The sequence below is a fragment of the Periplaneta americana genome, chromosome 8 (genome assembly GCF_040183065.1).
Source record: "Periplaneta americana isolate PAMFEO1 chromosome 8, P.americana_PAMFEO1_priV1, whole genome shotgun sequence".
Classification (NCBI taxonomy): domain Eukaryota; kingdom Metazoa; phylum Arthropoda; class Insecta; order Blattodea; family Blattidae; genus Periplaneta; species Periplaneta americana.
The window spans coordinates 142238672-142259249 of NC_091124.1; the positions used below are offsets into that span (position 1 = coordinate 142238672).

The 20578-nt window shown below is 36.7% G+C and overlaps 1 protein-coding gene across 3 annotated transcripts in view; it reads left to right on the forward strand.

The window, feature by feature from the left end:
• LOC138705112 (ankyrin repeat domain-containing protein 26-like) overlaps positions 1 to 20578 on the forward strand; it is a 164792-nt gene that overhangs the window by 42348 nt on the left and 101866 nt on the right. For all 3 annotated transcript variants that reach the window (XM_069833750.1, XM_069833751.1, XM_069833752.1), the window contains exons 5-7: positions 3792 to 3884; positions 7219 to 7419; positions 16928 to 19413. In XM_069833750.1, the coding sequence (XP_069689851.1) occupies positions 3792 to 3884; positions 7219 to 7419; positions 16928 to 19413 (2780 nt within the window). The remainder of the gene's footprint in view (positions 1 to 3791; positions 3885 to 7218; positions 7420 to 16927; positions 19414 to 20578) is intronic.

Below are 20578 nucleotides of genomic sequence, written 5' to 3' on the forward strand. Positions count from 1 at the left end.
GAAAATAAAGCTGAGCTACCCTTACTGTAGATTTACAACACGTAAGGAAATCCTAATTCTGAGTAAAACAGCCTCTGAGCAAAATTATTTGCGCTCTTTCCTGACATAGTTTCCTGCTTCACATGAAGAGGTGTGTCTTCATATATCGAGACTACAGCAATCTTCGTTGATTGAATCAGGAAAATAGAAATCAGATTCTAGCATTGTTGCAAAAGTTGTGAAAGACTTCTACAAGGTCGTTAAAACCTGTGGAAGATGCAATACTGAATTGACAATTTTAGATGCCCATGGCATTGTGATGCACTTGGGGAGCTACAATAGGTAGCGAAAATCCGGTTGCCAGCTATTATGGCTGGGGGGGATAATCATGCTAACCACACGGTACCTCCATTCTGGTTGGATGATCGTCCACCTCTGCTTCGGGATGTGGGCATGAGGCCAGCAGCCGGCTGGTCAGTCTGGGCCCTTCATGGGCTGTAGCACCAAGGATTTACTTTTTACTTATGATCATACAAAAATACTATAGACTGACATACAAATGGAAACCTTCTAAACAACGTAAGTAACGTAATTTAAAAGAAGAAATCCATTACTTCTGGAACACTGTTGTATGTTGGCTGATTTTCTACATTATTGTAACATATTGATGTTTAAAATATCACTTTTTTTTCTTTTTTGCAATGGCAGCGCTTAACTTGCCGTTATTCTCCCTAACTCTAATGTTGCTAGTGCCGAGACTTAATGGATGATGATGATGGAGAATTGTTGGGATGTCACAGGGAAACCGGAGTACCAGTACAAGTTATAAATTCAGGGTGGATCCACTAGGATTTGACTCCAGACTTATAAATCCAATGCTCTAGCATCGAATGACTGTGGCATTCAATATCACATTATAACAGGTACCATGCTAGCCATTGGATTTTGAGGTTCATGGGTTCAAACCTGACTGAAAACAATGGATTTTAAAGAGCTATAAAATCATTAGCATAATTTTCTCCAGGAGAAAACTAAAGCTGTAGGTTCCATGTCGAAGATAAGTGGCTCTTAAAAAACTGTGTCCCTGATAGTGAGCTCCAGAAAAATTTGTCAGCCAAATATCGCCCATAACATCTGCAGTTGAAAAATAGTTAAATATCATTACTGTTACTACTTTAATCTAATTGTAATCTTGCAGTACAGTTTTTATGATACTGTTGAAACGAGTCCAGAGGAATGAAGGAAAGTTGTACAGTCATACTTCTTTTTTTTTTAGTAGGTAACCACCAGTAAGCTCTCTCTTTCATTTGTGACCATTTTTAGAAAACATACTGAGATATTGAAGATAGACCACTATGTCTTTTAATCTTGTGCACAGCTTGTTAACAGTCAGTGCCCATTTCATAAATGCTGTAAGAATGAGAGAGAGAGAGAGAGAGAGAGAGAGAGAGAGAGAGAGACCACTTCACTTTACGTGATTCGGGTTCGGCATACTGCGGATAGATGGCAGGACTGTGACCCATTTTCAAATTGTACACCACTTCAGTGGGCCACTTATGCATGATGTATATGTGAAGAGTTTTGTCTTGTACTAGGGTGAGTGTAAAGTGTCCGTGTAAGTGTAGTGTAGGGAATGAGTGAGGGTGATGATGAAAGTGAGGAAGGGAGAAGGGGAAACCCAGTGCCAGCATGTCACCTACTCCTGTCAAATAGCACCAAGGGGACTGCCAGTCTTAATGTCCCCATCCGATGGACTAATCACTATCAACAGTATCATATGCCTTCCCTTCATATGCACTGCGGAGAGATTTGGGATTTGACTGAGGCATATTGGTGCACAATTTAGTGATTAGAAGTTGTGCACCACCATCTCTCCTAGTCCCGAGGTAGTAATTTTACAAGAAAATTTCTGACCCCGCCGGGAATCGAACCCAGGCCAGCTAGTCTGGAGGCAAACACACTACCACAGAGCTAACTCAGCAGACTCTCATTAAAATATGAAAATTGAATTATTATTCTCCCCAACAGAGATCTATCTGCCTTTCAACTCTAGATGCACTGCAGTTCATTAGAGTATTCTGCTTGCCCTAGTTGATTTTAAAGTCTCTCTATCAATACTGCCCGTGTCTTACGTCCTGAACCGAGAGCTCCCTAGTGCTTATAACCACGCCTCTTAGGTCTGCTCGGACCGGCACGGCAGTTGCAGCGTGTGGCATGGCAGCATATTACATCTGCTGAAAACATTATCCTATGCCATTGCAGGGGTCTTTACTGTTTATAATACTGGATATCCAATCGTGGTTACCACTATCGCTATTATCTCTTATGGCGATGGCAATGTAAGTACACACTAGGCCACTCTTCGTTCAGTCTGGACAACTGCTGAATTGCCATAGAGCAGCATTTCTCAAAGTATGTTCCGGGGTTCCGTGAGCCCTATATGATTTTTAATTGTATTTTATACTTTTTTTACTTGGTTATTTAACGACATTGTATCAACTACCAGGTTATTTTGCATCGATGGGATTGATGATAGCGAAATGGTATTTGGCGAGATGAGGTCGGGGATTCGCCAAAGATTACATGACATTCGCCTTACGATTGGGGAAAACCTCGGGAAAAAATCGAACCAGATAATCAGCCCAAGAGGGAATCGAACCCGCGCCCGAGCGCAACTCTGGATCCATAGGCAAGCGCCTTAGCCGACTGGGCTGCTCCGGTGGCTATTTTATACTTAGTGGATACTATAAAAATATATAAATGTTACAAAAATATGAATCAATAATAACATGAAACCACCGATGATAATAATAATAATAATAATAATAATATTCCAAGAATATGCGGAATAATAATATTCCAATAATATGCGTAATAACAATATGTTTAGACCTAATGAACATCTAAAACGGAAAATAACCATAATACTAATCACTTTCATCACTGAATTCTCTGTGTATGTGTCCACGAAAACAAAATACCGAAAAGACAAAATGCAGAAGTATAGCATAAATGAAACTACAACTTTCCGCCTAAAACCAGATTGCAGGCTTAAAAAGCAAATACATTCGTCCCACTGAACAGAATTATTGAGATACTAGCTCTCACTTGTCTGTTAACTATTAAATACTAATAAAATATTACAAGGATTCCACAGTTACACTTTAGATTAAAAGGGGTTTCGCGGTGGAAAAACGTTTGAGAAACACTGCCATAGAGGAAAGAGTTTACGGATGTGTACACGTGACAACCATAATCGCCATTAGGTCGATAATCTCAAGTAGAGACTGTAGTCTACACCTGGTATTAGTGTTTAGTTACAGGAATTGATAAGTAGGACATAATTTGTTTTGTGAGGGGACAGTCTATACATTCGCTTGTTCATGGCTGATCTTGCTCCATAGCTGACGAAAGGAATCCTGAAAAGGCCGATGTGTTGAAAGTAGGATAGTAGGCACATGTGGTACCCAGGACCTCCCACTCACCCCCTCTGCATCTTGCCCTGCAAAGAAACAGTTCAGGAAGTGAGGCACGGGCAGTACTAGATGTTATAAATCATTGAGTAAAAGGCTGCTAACCTGTTTTTATTCTACTGTAGGCTCATAGTTGCTGAAACGTTTTCTTGCTTAATCTGCAGTTTAGATTTCCATAGCACAAATTCATACTGTACATTATGCTTCTTTATCAGAATATATCTCTTGAGTAGTAATTATATTATTGTAATTGCATTTTAGTTCATTGTTGGAATAAGTGGTTAGAATTTTAATTAATTTTACTGAAAACTATATGTAGTCATGTATTGTACTTCACAGGATGTGAATGTAGCTGAAAAGCAAACTGAAGAGGCAGATAACAGTGATACATGGAATGACAGCCAGACATCAGATTCCAGTTTTAGACAAAAGGTTAGTATATATATATATATATATACATATATATATATATATATATACATACATATACATAGTAAAATCCCTCATATCTGGCACCCAAATAACCGGCAATACAGGTAAGTTACCAAAACAATGGCACTTTTGGCTGGGGGGGGGGGGGAATTATTAATGCGGAAGGGAAGAGTCGAATGAAGATGTGAGTAGTTTTCTTGGATTGCACATGCCACATATTGTGTTTACTCTTTACATTGTTCACGTGTGAAAACATAGACGAAAACTCCATTATGTCCCTGGGATAGATCGGGTAGCATTGGTAAGTTGCTGCTTGGGTCTTACAAACAATGTGCAGAGACAATATCTTTAAATTTACCACTTGAACTCGCCCATTTCGAGGTGGCGTTAGAAGAATCCAAATAGGAAAATGTGAAATACTCTGTTCCTATAGTATGTAAAAGTTTCATTTGTATAATACTGGCTACTACCACTGAGTGCAAGAGGAACGTCCTCACATGAAGCAAAAGCTTGAATTACTCGAGAAAATAGAGAGAGGAGTTAGTAGATCCAAATTAATGGACGAATATAAAGTTAGTAGTTCAACTTTATATGATATAAAAAAACAAGGCAGTCATCTGATTCATAAGTAATATTGAATCTACGAAAGTTGCAGAAAATCGGAAAACTGTACATCAGTTTCACTGTGAAGAATTGGATTATGTTCTATATGAATGGTTTACAATTAAAGGATCTGAGGGAATGTGCATTTCTGGGTCAATGCTACAAGAACAAGTCAAGAAAATGAAACTGCAAGGTAAGTGTGGATTTTCTGTTGGGTGGCTTAACAGATTCAAAGAGAGACATGGTGAACAAAGGAGTACCGATGAATTATTAATCAGTTCCAGAAAATTGTATCTGAGAGTAATGTTAGTATGGAACAAAGACGAGACTAATTTGGTATGGAGGTGTCTTCCTACAAGAACACTGGCAAATGCAATGGAAATCTCGCCTAAGGGTTTCAGACAAAACAATGATCATGTAACTCTTACAGTATGTGGAAATGTTGCAGGTGCACACAAAGTGACATTGACAGTGGTGGGAAAATATCGAAATCCAAGGTGCTTCAAAAACGTAAAGAATCTCCTGTCCATTATAATGCACAAAAGAATGCATGGATGGATTGCCATAGCCTGGGCCGTCAGTGTTGTCACATTAGGAAGTTCGCACGAATTTCATGTTCAGTGAATATTCGAACTGAAAATTAGTGTATTTTTTTGTTAAGTGATGTGTTTTAATAAAGAAAATCCACACAGTTTTATGTTATTTGGTTTGATCAAGTGACTGAGAAATAAGCTTCATATGGCTGCAGTTTCAACAGGTTGGCATCATAAACTACGAACAGGTAATTTTTTTAAAATACTTATTCAATTATCCGGCAAAATCTCATATCCGGAACTTGCCTGGTCCCATTGATGCCAGTTAAGAGGAATTTTACTGTAATTATATTCTTTCAACCAAAATTTAAATTTTTTATTACAAGACTGATCCAGATGTTCTTTCACATTAACAATTAACAGCAAATTTAAATTACTGGGAGCACAGATCATTCTTCGAAATGAAGCTCATTATTTTCATACAGCCTGTCATTTCTCTGCCCTTAGATTTGGTGGTAGTACCATTTTATGGACTTGAAGACAAAAAATAAATGTATTGTAATACTTTGTGGATCTTATCAAAATTATTGAAGTGTTATCCACATAGAGACTGGGCCATCAACCAGAATAAATCATAGTCTATGTCTGGTCTATAAGCTGCATATGGTAAAACATTATCGTCCATTTTTTTTTTTCTTCCAATGCCACCAGGTTGTCTTTCGACATTTCTGGTCTTCTCTCCTGGCCATGGCTTAGTTGTAACCCACTTCTGAGGTTGGGGCGCCTGGAAGGCGGAGTTACATTACCCCGATGATGTGATAGGATGATTATGATAATGTGGTGCCAGGAGAGGTCTTAAATCTAAACTTAACCTAAATTCCAGACCATGGACGAACACAGGAATAATCCCCTTTAAGGAAAAATTCCTGTGCTCTAACCGGGAATCGAACCTGGGACCTCATGAACTATAGCCAGAATCTCTGACCACTAGACCATGAGGCTGGTCTTTAATCTTAGTTTATTTCAAATAAGTTTTGAAGCTTTGTCATTCAGTTGACTAAAGACAGATAGCAATTATGCAATATGTCATATATGTATGTATATATATGTATATACACCAGTGATTCTATGGCTCTCTGAGGGGCCAAAGAGCAGTGAACAAAATGATGAGGATGAGTATAATAATAATAATAATAATAATAATTTTTAGAAGATGTTCTATGAAAATTTAAGCATCCAGCTATTTTGCAATAAATAAAATTTGTGTTCTTTTTCAATTGATACCAAATTTCACATATGTTCTATATTCTACTCTATATCTCAGGCCAAGTAATGAAGTAATGTGAGGAAAAGGGGACTTCATCATCAAAAAGGTTAAGAAACACTGTTTTAGGAGTAGCACATCTCCCGCCAAACTGTGATTGTAATTTGCTTCTTGAACTTCATGTTATGTTACAAATGTTAGATTTCCTTACAAAGTGCAGAGCTTATCCAAAGCATGAATGTTCACATGAATAACCTGATAAGCAGAGCATAGAAAAGAAAGGATGAAGAGAGAAACAGAACAAGAGGAAGGGAAAGAAGAAGAAAAGGAAAAAAGAGAATAGGAAAGAATAACAGAACAAGCATCAAGGAAAGAAAGAAAGAAGAAAAAAGGAAGAAAAACTAATTAAAAGAAGAAAAATGGACAAAGAAAAAAGAAAACAAGAATAATTATACAGAGGAATGACTGAATGGAGTAAATAGAATTAGCAAATTTTATTGTCCACAATATTAATTTCAGTAGGCCTATATCATGTGAATTGTAACCGACCACTAAGGTGACAGACTGCTTGAAAGTTCAGTATGCTTATTTAAATCGACTGTTTAATGACGCTATATCAATTGCATGGTTATCCATTACTGCTGAATTGGTGATTCCAAGATGTTATTTGACGAGAGGAGAACGAGGATTCACTGCCAGATTATCTGACATTCATCTCATAGTTGAGAAAAATCTCAGGAGAAACCAAAGCAGGTAATCAGCCCAAGGGCTTTTGAACTCACGCCTGAATGCAGTATCAGTGGCCGAAAGTTCCTTGTCATTTTCTGTGTGCAAGCTTCCACAAAATTCACATAACCTGATGATTTCTGTTTCTTATTCATTAAACATCCAGTTCTGTATAATAATCACCAACATATTCTGTATTTTGTTTCAGGGTGCGGGTTTAAAACTAACAAAATTTCTTCCACCATCCTCTGATGATGAGATAAGTGAAGAAAGCATTCATAGTCCTCGAGTTCAAGAAATGAAAGAAGAAGAAATCCAAGATTCCCCTCGATCTTGTGTTATTCCTCCTCCTTGCAAACCCCCACGAAGTTGGGATCTTATCCAGTCTGGAGTGATAGATGATCCAAAGGTATGTTCATTTTTCAGAAAGTGTTGGTCAATAGACAAAGAAACTGTTTCGTAATTATTATTGTTCAAGAATTAATATCTCACGTCTGGTAAGTGGACAGAAATAAATAATATTGGAAATTATGGCTGGGATTTTTCTCTTCGTCATAACAATCACCTTATAATTATAATCTTATTATTACTCCATAATTACGAATCATTCTTATAAAAGGTTGTATTTTTTGTTTGTGACAAAAATGGTGCACGGTTCTGTATTGAATCTCCCAACATTCATTATCATCTGGAAATTATTATTAGATGCCATATAAAAACGTGTTTTAAATATTAAGCCATCCATTTACCAGATCTGAAAAATGTATTACCGGTATTGAACATATACAGTTGTTGGAAATTATTATTAGATGCCATATAAAAACGTGTTTTAAATATTAAGCCATCCATTTACCAGATCTGAAAAATGTATTATTGAACATATACAGTTGTTGTTTAGTCAACTGTCTGAAGACAGGTTTGAACCTCGTGACACCTATAAAGGATCACTCATGAGGCAACTATGCTAGGAGATAATGAGGTAGGGTGGCCAGTTCCTTTCTCCTTCCATTGCATTCGTCGCTGACTAGTAACATATATACATAATAGTTTATTACTACAAACTTTCCTTATTAAAGGGTTGCCACAAGGACAAGATGATATAAAACAAATAAATTTAGTCAATTTTGATCAAAAGTTATGGTTGCAGATTCTTTATTTACCTGCAGTCCAGTTCACATTTCCCATTATTACAATCTCTTTATCTCCATTTCCATCTATGCAACCACCTTGTCAGATCCAAAAATATAAGCTTTTCTTATTTTTTCCATTCACGTCAAATGTACCCGTTACTAGGTCAACCAGATTTATGCTTTACTGAATTGTCAGTTATGCTTTTCCTTACACACTAATTTACTGCTGTGATAATTCATTGAATTTGAACGAAGATAAAATTACTTTGTTTAGTCAACTGTCCGAAGACAGGTCTGAACCTCATAAGTGATAGCAAAAAGGCTTATGAAGCAACTAGGCCAGGACATAATGAGGTAGAGTGACCAGTTCCTCTATGGCATTATTATTTCTACAATTTATTATATTATATTAGCATTAGCATTTATTTTGAAAGACAATGTTGAGAAAGAAGTAAACACATTTAATGTTTAGTATTAAGCAAATAGTCACTGCACTCTACAAACTGTTCACTGCAGAAAGCAGTCAATCAAACGGCAGCAAATTTCATTTTTATAATATTCATTGAATTTTGAAGAGCATCGTTGAATTTTTAAGAGCACAACTGTCATTGTCAGAAGTTTTTTCCGTAGAAAAATTGTTATTACTGTTTCTTACAATTTTTAATCGAAATGCAGAATTTGAAATGAAACATATTCTTTATGCTTTAATTTTGTAAAGTATGCGTCTCCTTTTCTTTTGAGGACTTTTCAACTCTTCAGTGGTTACCCTATATTCTCCTCCTCCATAATTCATATTCCTGCCATTTCTCCTCCTATCGACATCAGGTAGCCTACAATCATTTGTGCTACTCCAGCTCTCAATGTTGTCCCAGATCGTCCACGTTTTCTCCTTACTGGTAGCTATCACTCCAAAAGAATCTTGGGCCATCTCTCCTTCTCCATTCATTTCACATGGCCGTAATACTGTAGAGTTCACTTCTCTGTCCTGTCAATTACTCATTCTTCCATATCCATAAACTTTCGAATGCCTTTATTTCTCACCTTATCCAGTCTCAACACCTTAGCTGTTCTTCTGATGCTCAGTAAGAGTCCATTGCTCTCCCTCATACGTTAGAATACACTCTAATATCGTTTGAAGAGTTTGTTTCGTCCATTGTTTAGAGAATACTTAAGACATGCTTTATTATGACTTTAAAAAAAGAGTCAAAACAACGTGAGCGATTAAAAACATTTATTGTACAAAAACTATTAAGCACAGTATGTGAGATGTGCATTACTTAAAACAGCAATTTTGAAACAGTTCCATTTTGTGTGCTCATACAAAATTTCAATGTCACATATTAAAATAATACAAAGTTTCTTGTCACACATAAACCAGCAGCTGATGATGAATCAATTCAATTCATGTGGCAAAGCTAGAACGTAAATCCTTTGTCTGCCAGAAGCTGTGGCAATAGCCATAGCTTCAGTATATCATAATTAGACATCGGAAGTTAAGGCACTAAAAATGGTATTTTAGACGCCTAAAAGGGCTCTAAAAACAACAAAAATAGGACAATAAAAGGCATTGAAATTATATTGAATCACCCATAATTCATAAAGTAAACATCCATAGGACCATAAGTAACTTAACAAAGTGCACTGGAAAAGTAGTTTCGCTGTTCTATAGACTTTTTTCACTTGTACAGGGTGGGGCATGGGAACTAAGTGTTTTTAAAATAATCATAAAGTAGTCAGTTTCTGTTTTCAACACAATTTATTGGTAGAACAACATTTCCGAGAACATACCATTTCAATTATGAGCGGAAAATAACATCTGGCATGTGATGTTCGTCTGCATTGATGCATTGTTGAAGGCACTGATGAAAATTGGCCTCTTTCCAGGAGATCTCTGTTGATTTGGGTGGATGTGTTGACGTATCGCGTCATCTAATTCATCTGATGTTTAGGGCTCACCCTATAGAAAAAAAATCACATGTGGACAGGTCAGGGAACCGAGGGGGCCATAAAACCACCAAATCTCGAAATGAGACAATTGGGAAACAGGGGGCGAAGAACTGCCATTGACGCTCTAGCAGTGTGCACCGTGGCCAGATCCTGCTGGAAGCACAAATGTTGACGTTCAATACCTCTTCTTTGTAATTCAGGGATGAAAAAGGTGTTAATCATCTCAATATAATGCACAGAGTTTACAATAACCGTAACCAAATTTTCTTGAAAGAAGTAGAGACCGATGACGCCAAACTGTCCCACCACACACAAAACTGTTACTTTAGGGCTATGCAAAGGTTTTTCCTGTAAGTGTCGCGAATATTCAGCAGCCCATTACCGAAAATTTTGTCTGTTAACGGCCCCATTAAGGTGAAAATGGGCTTCATCACTCATTGAAACCATCATGTTTTCATTCTGCTCATAGAGTGCAAGCATTTCCTGTGCGAAATTCAATTGTTCAGGGTAATCCCTTACATCCAATTTCTGCACAGTCACCATCTTGTATGGGTGTAAATGTAAATCATCGTGCAAAGTCCATCTTACCATACAATTGCTGATTCCAAGTGCAGCTGATTGTCTTCGAGCAAAGCGGCCTGGCTGCACAATATCGCTTGTCTGACCTTTCAACATTTTCTGGAGTACACACTGTATGTTGGGGGCCAGGCAGTTTATTTTTCAGTATTGTACCTTTTGTTCGAAGATTGTGTCACTTGCGGGAACAAAGTCATTGCGATTAATATTGAATCTGCGGCGAAACTCACGCCGTACCATGGTCACCAATTTGCCATACCTAACAAGACAATCATATGCAAACGCGTCCATTTCTCCTTGATGCCGACTGCAAGTTAAATGCTATGAGCCACGGAATAGATTATCACGTGTCACATGCCCCTCCCTTTCATAATGACAGTACAAGCCATTCCAAAAACACTTGGTTCCCATGCCCCACCTTGTACTTATTCATCCACAACTTCACGTCCATAATTTGAGTTACAATAAACAACAAGCAACTTTTTAAGTTTAACACACAAACATCTGTCATGTTTATTGTACAAAATCAGTGCGACGATGATTAATGTAATAATAATAAGACATCAGTTGAGCCGCGAAGTCCTACCAGCAAGCACCGTCTTTGTCCACCACAAATTATAGTTGGACTCACTGGGATTTGAAACCAGGGTATCAGTGTGGAAATCCAACGCTTCATGTATTCGACTAATAACTGATGTTTGTTATTGTTTAGTCAACTGTACGAAGACAGGTTTGAACCTCACAAGTGACACCAATAAGGCATCACTTATGAGGCAACTAAGCCAGGAATTAATGGGGTAGGTCAGTGCTGGAGTCAGGTAGCAGTGCTGGGTAAGGACAAGGTCGATTCTGGAGTAAGCGAAACAACATTGCATTGCTATAGGGTGTCCCAAATCTATGTCTACTATAAGAACTGCAGTTTCCTTAGTTTCAAACTCAGAAATAAATGCAGTATTGTTGAGTGAGTAGTCATGTAAAGAAAAAGACAAAAAAAGTACATATAAAGCAAGAAAAAGGCAAAAAAGTACATATTAAAGTAAAAAAACCGTAAACGGCAAAAAAGGCAAGATCAAACTTCATCAGAATGCTTCATTTCTCATGATTCGTGCACATTTACTGAAAGCCTTTGAATATGAACATTCAAATAAAATAGGCATTTTCCTAAACATCCGATGTCTAATCATAATATGCAATTCCTGTTAGGAATTTTTTATCCAGTGAAATCAAAGGTCTGTAGGCTTTATCTTCTGCCAAGATACATAACATGTATAGTTTTGAATATTCCTAGAATGTTCAACAACACTATACAGATTTTCAGAACTCAATACAGTGAAACCCTGATAATACATGCCCATTTGTTTACGCTATCCTGCATTATATGCTCTTTTCGTTTGGTCCCTTTACATCCCTATATAAAAACATGTAAAATCCACTGCTTAATACGCTCATCATCCCGTTTAATACACTTTTTCATCTGCTGAAAATTCTAAAATATCGTACTTTAAAGGATACTGGACTTCTACATTTACCGCTAGTGCCCACATATTCAAGGATTTGTAGGAGTCTTCGTTTGGTGAATACAATAGAATGGAATGCGACCCTTGAGTACCTGCAAGACTACTGTATTTAGAGCCTGTCCTTCTTGCTGGCAGTTTTAAATTGCATTGTCAGTGAAGACTTGACCGGTGCATAGTGTACAAGTGTGAAGTGACTCGTTAGTGCCAATATGAACAAAGGAGTGATATGGAAAGCTTTTTCGATATCGGAGAAATTACAAATTCTCTGTAAACATGATGAAAACACCATTATGGATCAGGAACAGTTGGCGGAATCATTAGGAATCTATTCTTCAATGCTTAGAACAATAATGAAAAATCGTGAATCTTTTATTCTGCATAATTACAGTATTTAATCCTTAAATTTCTTCAACAAATGTTTATGCTGATTCATACCTTTGTGTTAAAATTTAAAAAATCCAAAAATGACCCACTTTCGCTAATACGCAGTCCCATTTAATACGATATTTTTATGCGGTCCCTTGAAGAGTGTCTTACCGAGATTTCACTTTATATGGATGTTGTGTCAGTTAATTTTTCCTGTCCCATAAAATGTGGTTCCATTACTGAAACAACACAGTGCTGATAGATATATTTCATTCTCTTTAATTCGATGATGTTTAAGCAAAAGTTAAGTACTCTTGTTTATCATTTGGCATAATAACCTGTATAAATTGTAAATGAGAACAATGGGATGTAATACATTTCCACTACTTTCGCTACATTATTTTTTGTGGTGCATTCTGCTCACAGCCACACTCTTGTTAGACTTTCTTAGGGTTTGAAAGAAACTAGGTACTGTCGAACATGAACAAACTGTTTAGTCACTCGCATTCGACTCTTCTCTTTACATATGGAGCTGACAATTTGAAATTTATTTTACCAGATTTTGTGATATGAAACTCCAAAAGTAAAATGTATACTTCAGTCCATCTGCCATCTTGTCTTTCTTTAAGCAGTCTGAGGGCAGTAAAGTATGCGGTTTAGCAATAACATGGAAGCTAACACATAACTACGCTGAAACTCTAGAGTTTGTTTCAAATACTGCAAGTTGCACTTTCCTATTGCTAATCATTTCTCCATAAGAATATTTAGAATCACTCATTTCATTCTCATTCCTTCTGTGATACCAGCTGCTCGCCAATACTAAGTTAGAGATCTGGCTTTATGTTTAAGGACTCCTTAAGTCTATCATCCACACTAGGATGCACTTTCTTGATAAAGCATATTCAGAATCTGACCTTTGCAAGACAAGGCCTATGAGAAATACAGTCATGACAGTGGCTTCTTTTCGATGTATTTTTATCAAATGAATTCCCAAACATATTTGTGACATCGATGTAACAATTTTTTCAGAAAAAATACGGAAAAGTATAAAAAAAAGTTTTTGATATCATAATATCAAGTCTTTTCTCCTATTTTCAAATCATATTGTCCTATCAATATGTAGATGAAAATTTTCTGTTCTAGTTATAAAAAACTGAACAATAGACAAGTAAATAGATAAACGAGTAATTTTATATTTCTCACAAAGATCACAGATAAAAAATACAGTATCACTGAATGAAGGAACTCTACAGAAGAGTACTGATAATGAAGTACACATAATTACTGAAAATTTTTTTCAATATATCGAAACCAATTTCTTCTTATCATTTATAGTGAAACATATACACCTTACTTCTATTGTTATTACTATTTGAAATAATTAATGAAGTAAATATATAATCATTTCTTCGTCTCCTTCTTTTTCTTCCCACACATTAGGCCAATGTCCTGTTACAGTCTCTCTTCAGCATTTAGGAGGTCTTCCTAGAGATCTTCTGCCTCAGGACGATAATTAACAAGTTCATGGGGTATACAGGATTAATCCATTATTTCTATAGGTTTCTTTCAATTTTCCTGTACTTGTCACATATATTCGATAACAGAAGTGATTTATAATTCTTTTAGTGTGTCTGATTTCTTTTTTTATGCTCGACCATGCCGAAATGTAGTAATTATACACCTGGTAGCAGTCCTTTAATGCATGTCATTAAAGTACACCTACTCATTAAAGTACAGGTGTTTTCAGCCAATGACAACTCAGCTTACAGGTGTTCAGCCAATGACAAGTCAGCTTTGTACCGTTATAAAACCTCAAGTATCGATTATTCTCGGATATGCAATCGAAAGAGAATTAGCGAAAAGTCACGGAGGCTGGAAATCCAATACTGTCGCAGAAGGTTATGTTCTGTTACTATAATAATTAGCGTTAATTGTAAATAATATTCAAATAAATTCAATTTGTCATCTCGTTTTTCAATGTCGATTTCAATAATCAAGGTTATATCAAGTTTAACGGGATTACATCAAGGTCAGTGACATTATTGTTCCTCAGAAAAAATCAATACTTTCGCATCTGCGCACATCTCACAATTCACGACCTAGAACAAGGTCACTTTCGATCTTGTCAGATACAAATAAAATGTATACATCTGAATAATTTCAAGTTATAAATATGGTCGAGCATAAAAAGTCATATGAAACTTGCCTATAATGGTAATTAAGACGCTCGTATGAATATTATGAAACTCGCTTGCGCTCGTTTCATAAATATCCATACTTGCGTCTTAATTACTATCATTATAGGCTCGTTGCATAATGTACTATTATCCAATCGTGTATAACCTGCCCTTCATCTTAAAGTCTCATTTCACTATCAACACTGGTCTTTTATATTTTCGTATGGTTCAGGCTTTGCTGTCATAGTTTAAGACAGGCTTTGCTAATGTCTCATACACTCGAATTCTTCTATGCTTTTGAACCAGTGAATGACACTCATGGCACTATTGTAGCTAAGGATTTTTTATGTGGTGTTCACATGATTTCTGTTGTACCCAATATATTTAAATGAAGGTACTTTACATCAACTACTCTAATTATTGCAGTACCAACAGAAATCAAAATTTTTATTTGATTATCCACTGTTTATGGGTCTCAATCATATTATAGAACTTCGTGTTTATGAACACTAGGATTCGTACTTTTATTGGTTTATTGTATACATATAGTTTGCTTGTAATAAGATATTTGTCTTGGAAAGTCATGACTTCTGTTCTATTAATAGAAATGTTTATGTTGTATATGTTGTGCCCTCCTTGTCTACTTTCCCACAAGGAGGGCAGATGGATTCGAGCTAAGATTCACATGCGTTCATTATCTCCGATTATACCCTAATTATACTCAATGTTACGCTATCAGGATTCTGACACCACTATTGTAAACAGTAGAACTATTAAGGAGTAAGATGAGAATTTCCTACTTGAAAGTACAGTGAAGGTATTCGTAACTTTGAAGTCTTCACTTCAGTAATCGTAGTCAAATTCATAGCAAGCACTATTTATTAAGTATAACAATAAGTGTGGTTCTACTTACAAAGTATACTTGGTCTAGGGCCTCTGCCATTGGGCAGCGGGAACTCTCCTTCTGATGCCATGGCTAGAGTTCTTCTTGACGAGCCTTGAGGGGTTGCAAGTCTCTCCCTCGAACAAACCGCACACCGACTGCATGTCGAGACATCCCATTCTCTATCTTCACTTCCGAAAAAGCGCCTACTTGGGGAAGGGGTAGATGAGAGAAGCCAAAGGGTTTATGTGCCAGTTTTGCCCGCAACTAAGACCTTTCCGTCAATGATATATAAATGAGAATTTTGGTGGAAACGATCTTAAACGAGTTACAATCACGTGATCAATGGCGTAAATCGTAATTAGACCAATAGCTTCATACAGTAACGCCTTTTGGGTGTTGCTTGTAAGAAATGATAGTAAGCCTCCCAGTGCAGGGCTTTGAAGTCACACACTATTGTATGTTTACTGACACAGGTTCGTGTGGAGATAAAAGACTTCCACGTGCTGTTCACATGCTAAAATGCTGATGCAGGGGGATATATGACTTGAGCTTAGAAGCAAACAGTGCGGCACTATCTACGTATCTCTGGTAACATGCCTCATCCGGTCTGTTGCTGCAGATATGAAAGACTTTCGTAGCCAACAAGTACGAATATCATTAGATTCAAAAAGTGAATAAAATAATTATTTCCTAACTATATCCCATAATCAAATCAATGTTACGAAGATCGTTAGTCATTGTTGTCCTGTCCCGACTATGAGCTCGGGGCACAACATATACATTAGCTAAAAGTTAAAATTGATCACTGCAACTCATCTTATGATTTCTCAAAGAATACTATATTGTTGGCAAAGAGTAGGGCATCTAGATTTAAATTTCTGTTTGTAATGCTTATCCCATGGTTTATTTTTTTTCATTGTTTTATCAGATAATTTATATACTGCATATGGTGATTAGCTGCATCTTTGCCTTGCACTCTGGTTGATTTGTTTCCATTCACTGTGGAAATTTCGAATTCTTATGAAAATATAAATGTTTTCAAATTATCCATTCATTTTATTCTCTTAACTGTATCAAACACTTTTGTAATATCAAAAATGTCAAATGTGTTTCTAAATTATAAATTTATAGTTGTCTATCTCTATCGAAATTTTATTGTAACAAATTAATTTATCTCCAACATAATTTTGTTAATATTTAACTAAAATAAATACTAATACTAAAAGTAATTAAATTTATAATATACACGAAAAGTAATATTATTTTATAAATTAATACAAAAAATACATAATAACTGCAGTGTATATTTAATGATTAGGGCCTGGAACCTCGTCGACGCAGTCTTCTGCCTTTGGGATCACTGAGATCAAGACGTGAAAGCTTCAATGAGTCACCTAGTGCTGCTGAATCTCCAAGTTTCAATGGAGACAGTCCTCATATAGGTCAAGGTGATGCTGACCAGTGGCTTTCAAACCAGAGCTTTAGGAAGAGTGAGGACAAACGCGATTCACTTCCACGCCATTTAAATTTATCAGAAACTGAAGGAAACAGAGACAGTCCATCTACCAGATACGAAGATATTCAAGTGAAATCTATCCATGAACAGGATGAGAGTTCGAACTTACATAAAGAAAAAAAAGAGAGCTCTGCTCGCATAGGTCCTGGAGGAGATGGAAAAGAGAGTTTAAAAGAATCTAGCTCAGAGAGTGACTGGGACAGTGACGATAGTTTGCCATTGGACAACTATCCTCCAGTAGCAAATGTAACCATAAGTCCAGCAGAAAATGACGAGTCTCCAATGAAAGTTTTCAGAGTCATTAATCCAAATGAGCTTGATGTACCAAATACTGCCAATGACCCAAAAGAAGGTTCTCCATATTCTTTAAATTCTGAGAAAAGGAATAGATTTTTAAGAAGAGCGCCATCTATTGACTTGACTGATGATGATACTGAAACTGGAAAAAATAAGCATAGTCATAGTCCAGTAACTTCTGAAGTTGGGAAGAACAAGCTAGATACAAAGGAAGATAGTGAAATCAATCTTTCAGCATCGGGTACACTTGGAAGAGATGGAACACTGTTAGGTTATGAAGAAATGTGGGAATCCAATGCTCATATTCCCAAGGCTACATCTGTCATATCTGGAGGATCTTCTGCGGCAGGTGATGCACAAATTTCTATTAAGGAGGAATTGGAAGAGTCACTTGTCTGGAGTTCTCCTCAGTTTGATGGAAGTAATAGAATATTATCTCGTCCTGAAAATAAGAAAAATGCTGAAGACAACCTTCTGTATCCATCACCTAGATTTGATCAGAAACCCAAGAAAGAATCTGAGAATGAAGGTACAACAAAACAAGCTTCAGTGGATGATATTGAAAGACGAAGCAATGGCCTTAAGTTGGAATCACGATCGTTGGATGCCCTTGAACCTCAGACTTATGTCTCAGATGTCAAAGTGCCCCGCAGTAGAAAACATTCTCGCCAACAGTCTATTTCAGTGCAGCAGTGGAGCAAAAGTGAGGAACTGCATGACAAATCACCTTCAGGAGCCCATTTCGATAGGATGGCTGAGGAAAACAAACGCATCAATGCACAACTTAGGTGTTATGATGAAGCATTACGAGATTTAGCCCATGTGACTGTAGTCAGAAAGCAAAGTTCGTTGTCTCTTCCTCGTGCAAAAGAAACTTCAGGTTTGGCAAGGTCCCAGTCAGCGGGATCGAGAAATGAAGGTTTCTTCTCATTATCATCAGCCAGTGACTTTGCTCCAAGAGAGATGGCACAATCGGCAATTGTTAAAAAACAAGGATCCTTATCTCTGCCAAGAACAAGTGAGATACCAGATTTTGCTATGGTTCAATCCCTAGGACCTAGAAAACAAGGCCACTCGTCTCTTCCTTCAACAAATGAATTTGGTATAAGAGAAATGGCACAAACTGCTATTGTGAAACGGCAAGGGTCATTATCTTTGCCGAGAACCTGCGAGATTCCAGACTTTGCAGCTGCAGCAAATGAAGAATATTTGTCTCTTCCACGCTCAAATGAATTAATTGATGAAGCATTTAAAGAAATAGGGCAGTCATCTGTTACAATGAAGCGGGGATCACGATCACTTCCTCGCTCAATTGATGCAAAAATGATGATATCATTAGGTGCAGATCCTGTGCCACCACCAAGACATAAGAAATCTCATAGCAGAAGACGAGCAGATAGTGAAGGTGAAGCATCTAATAGAAGTTCAAAGGATACTGTTAGTAAGTCACTTTCGCTTGATGTAAAAATACTGACATCTAAAGGAACAGAGTCGAGCTCACCTAGTATAACATCGCCAGTGAAAGAGGAAGTAGGAGATGTGAGTGCACCTAATACAGATGCAGATGACACACCAAGTTCGGAAAATCCACCTAGTAGTGGAATAACGAAAGATATAAGTGTGGAAAAACCAATTAGGAAGAAAAGGAAAATGCTTCTAGCAATGAGAGGGTTTCTAGGACCCAGCCATAAGAATTTAAATGATAGCACAGTAAGTGAAGTTTCTGTTGAAGAGTCTTTTGATGAACCACCATTCTGGATGAGTACAGACAAAAGTGGACTCTTAGAGAGACAAGCGACTGTTATTGAGAGGCCGAAAATAAAAATTTCTGTCAGTCCTGCCAAGTTGGAAGCAGTTGAAAGTGAAGAAAGACAAGAACCACAGCAACAGTCACCAGTGAAAGAACCTCCTGGGACTGTCAATGATACACAGCCATCACAGCCTTTGCACGAAGAGGCTCAAGATATTCCAGTTTGTGAAGAAACAGCAAGGTTGGTGAATCATGTTACTCACTGGACATTTCTTCCTAAATGCAAGAGAATGATAGGTGCATGATATAACCTTATTGCATATTGGTCATAAACATATAGCATGGTGAACAAATTAACTTTTTAAGTATCAGTCTTTCTGTCTCATCTCTAGCCCCTCATTCAGATACTCGTATCCTTATTCATGAAGGCTGTGTTTTAGAATCATGTGTACTTGATTTTCTGAATTAAATATTTTCATGTGCAATATAAATTTTTGTCTTGACTGTACATAATATTTCCAGAGACTCATTATTACGCATTTATAATACAGGTACACTTGGATATACTGTATAATGGATGTAAATCTGACAGTGACTGGTATTTCAACAATTTGTCTTTGCATGACTTAAAAGAAATGCATGAAGGAATTTTTTAAATGTGAAAATGTATACATTATTTTATCATCTTATAAAAGCCTTTCTCGTCTTTAATTTTGCACCTGATTCAATATTAAGTGTGAAAAAGACCCTGACTGCATGTGCATGAACGGTTTCAGTGTTTAACTTTGGAAATCAACACATTCTAAGATCTTCACAAAGCAGATTCACATGCAAAATACAGTAAATAAAGTTTTATGAATATTTATATAAAATATAAACAGCAAATTAGCAGTTTCGTTTCTTCTGTATCTAACAGTGGAACAATTCAGATAAAAGCAAGTTAAGTAGGTTTTTTCGTCATTGATCTCCATAGACGAATTTTACCGAGAAAATTAATATAGAATAAAAATGTGAGGCATACATATTGCCACTATACTAATTTTCTTCTGTAGCTGCAGTGAAGACATAGATATTATAATGTATATGAAACTATTAAGATTGAGATGGGTAGGACACCTAATAAGAATGAGCAAGGATGAAATACCTAGGAAGACATTTCTGATGACACTAAATGGGAGAAGGAAGAAAGATACAAAGCTCAGATGGATTGACGATGTGGACGCTGACACTCGTAGTCTTAAAATTAGAAATTGGAAAATGGTGGCATTGGATCGAAAAAGATGGAGTAAACTTGTGGAGGCGGCCAAGACTCGGACTGAGTTCTAGAACCGATAGACAGACAGTATTAAAATTGATGTTTTTCACGATTTAGGTGTAAGTATTTATGTACAGAACTCTTACATAAA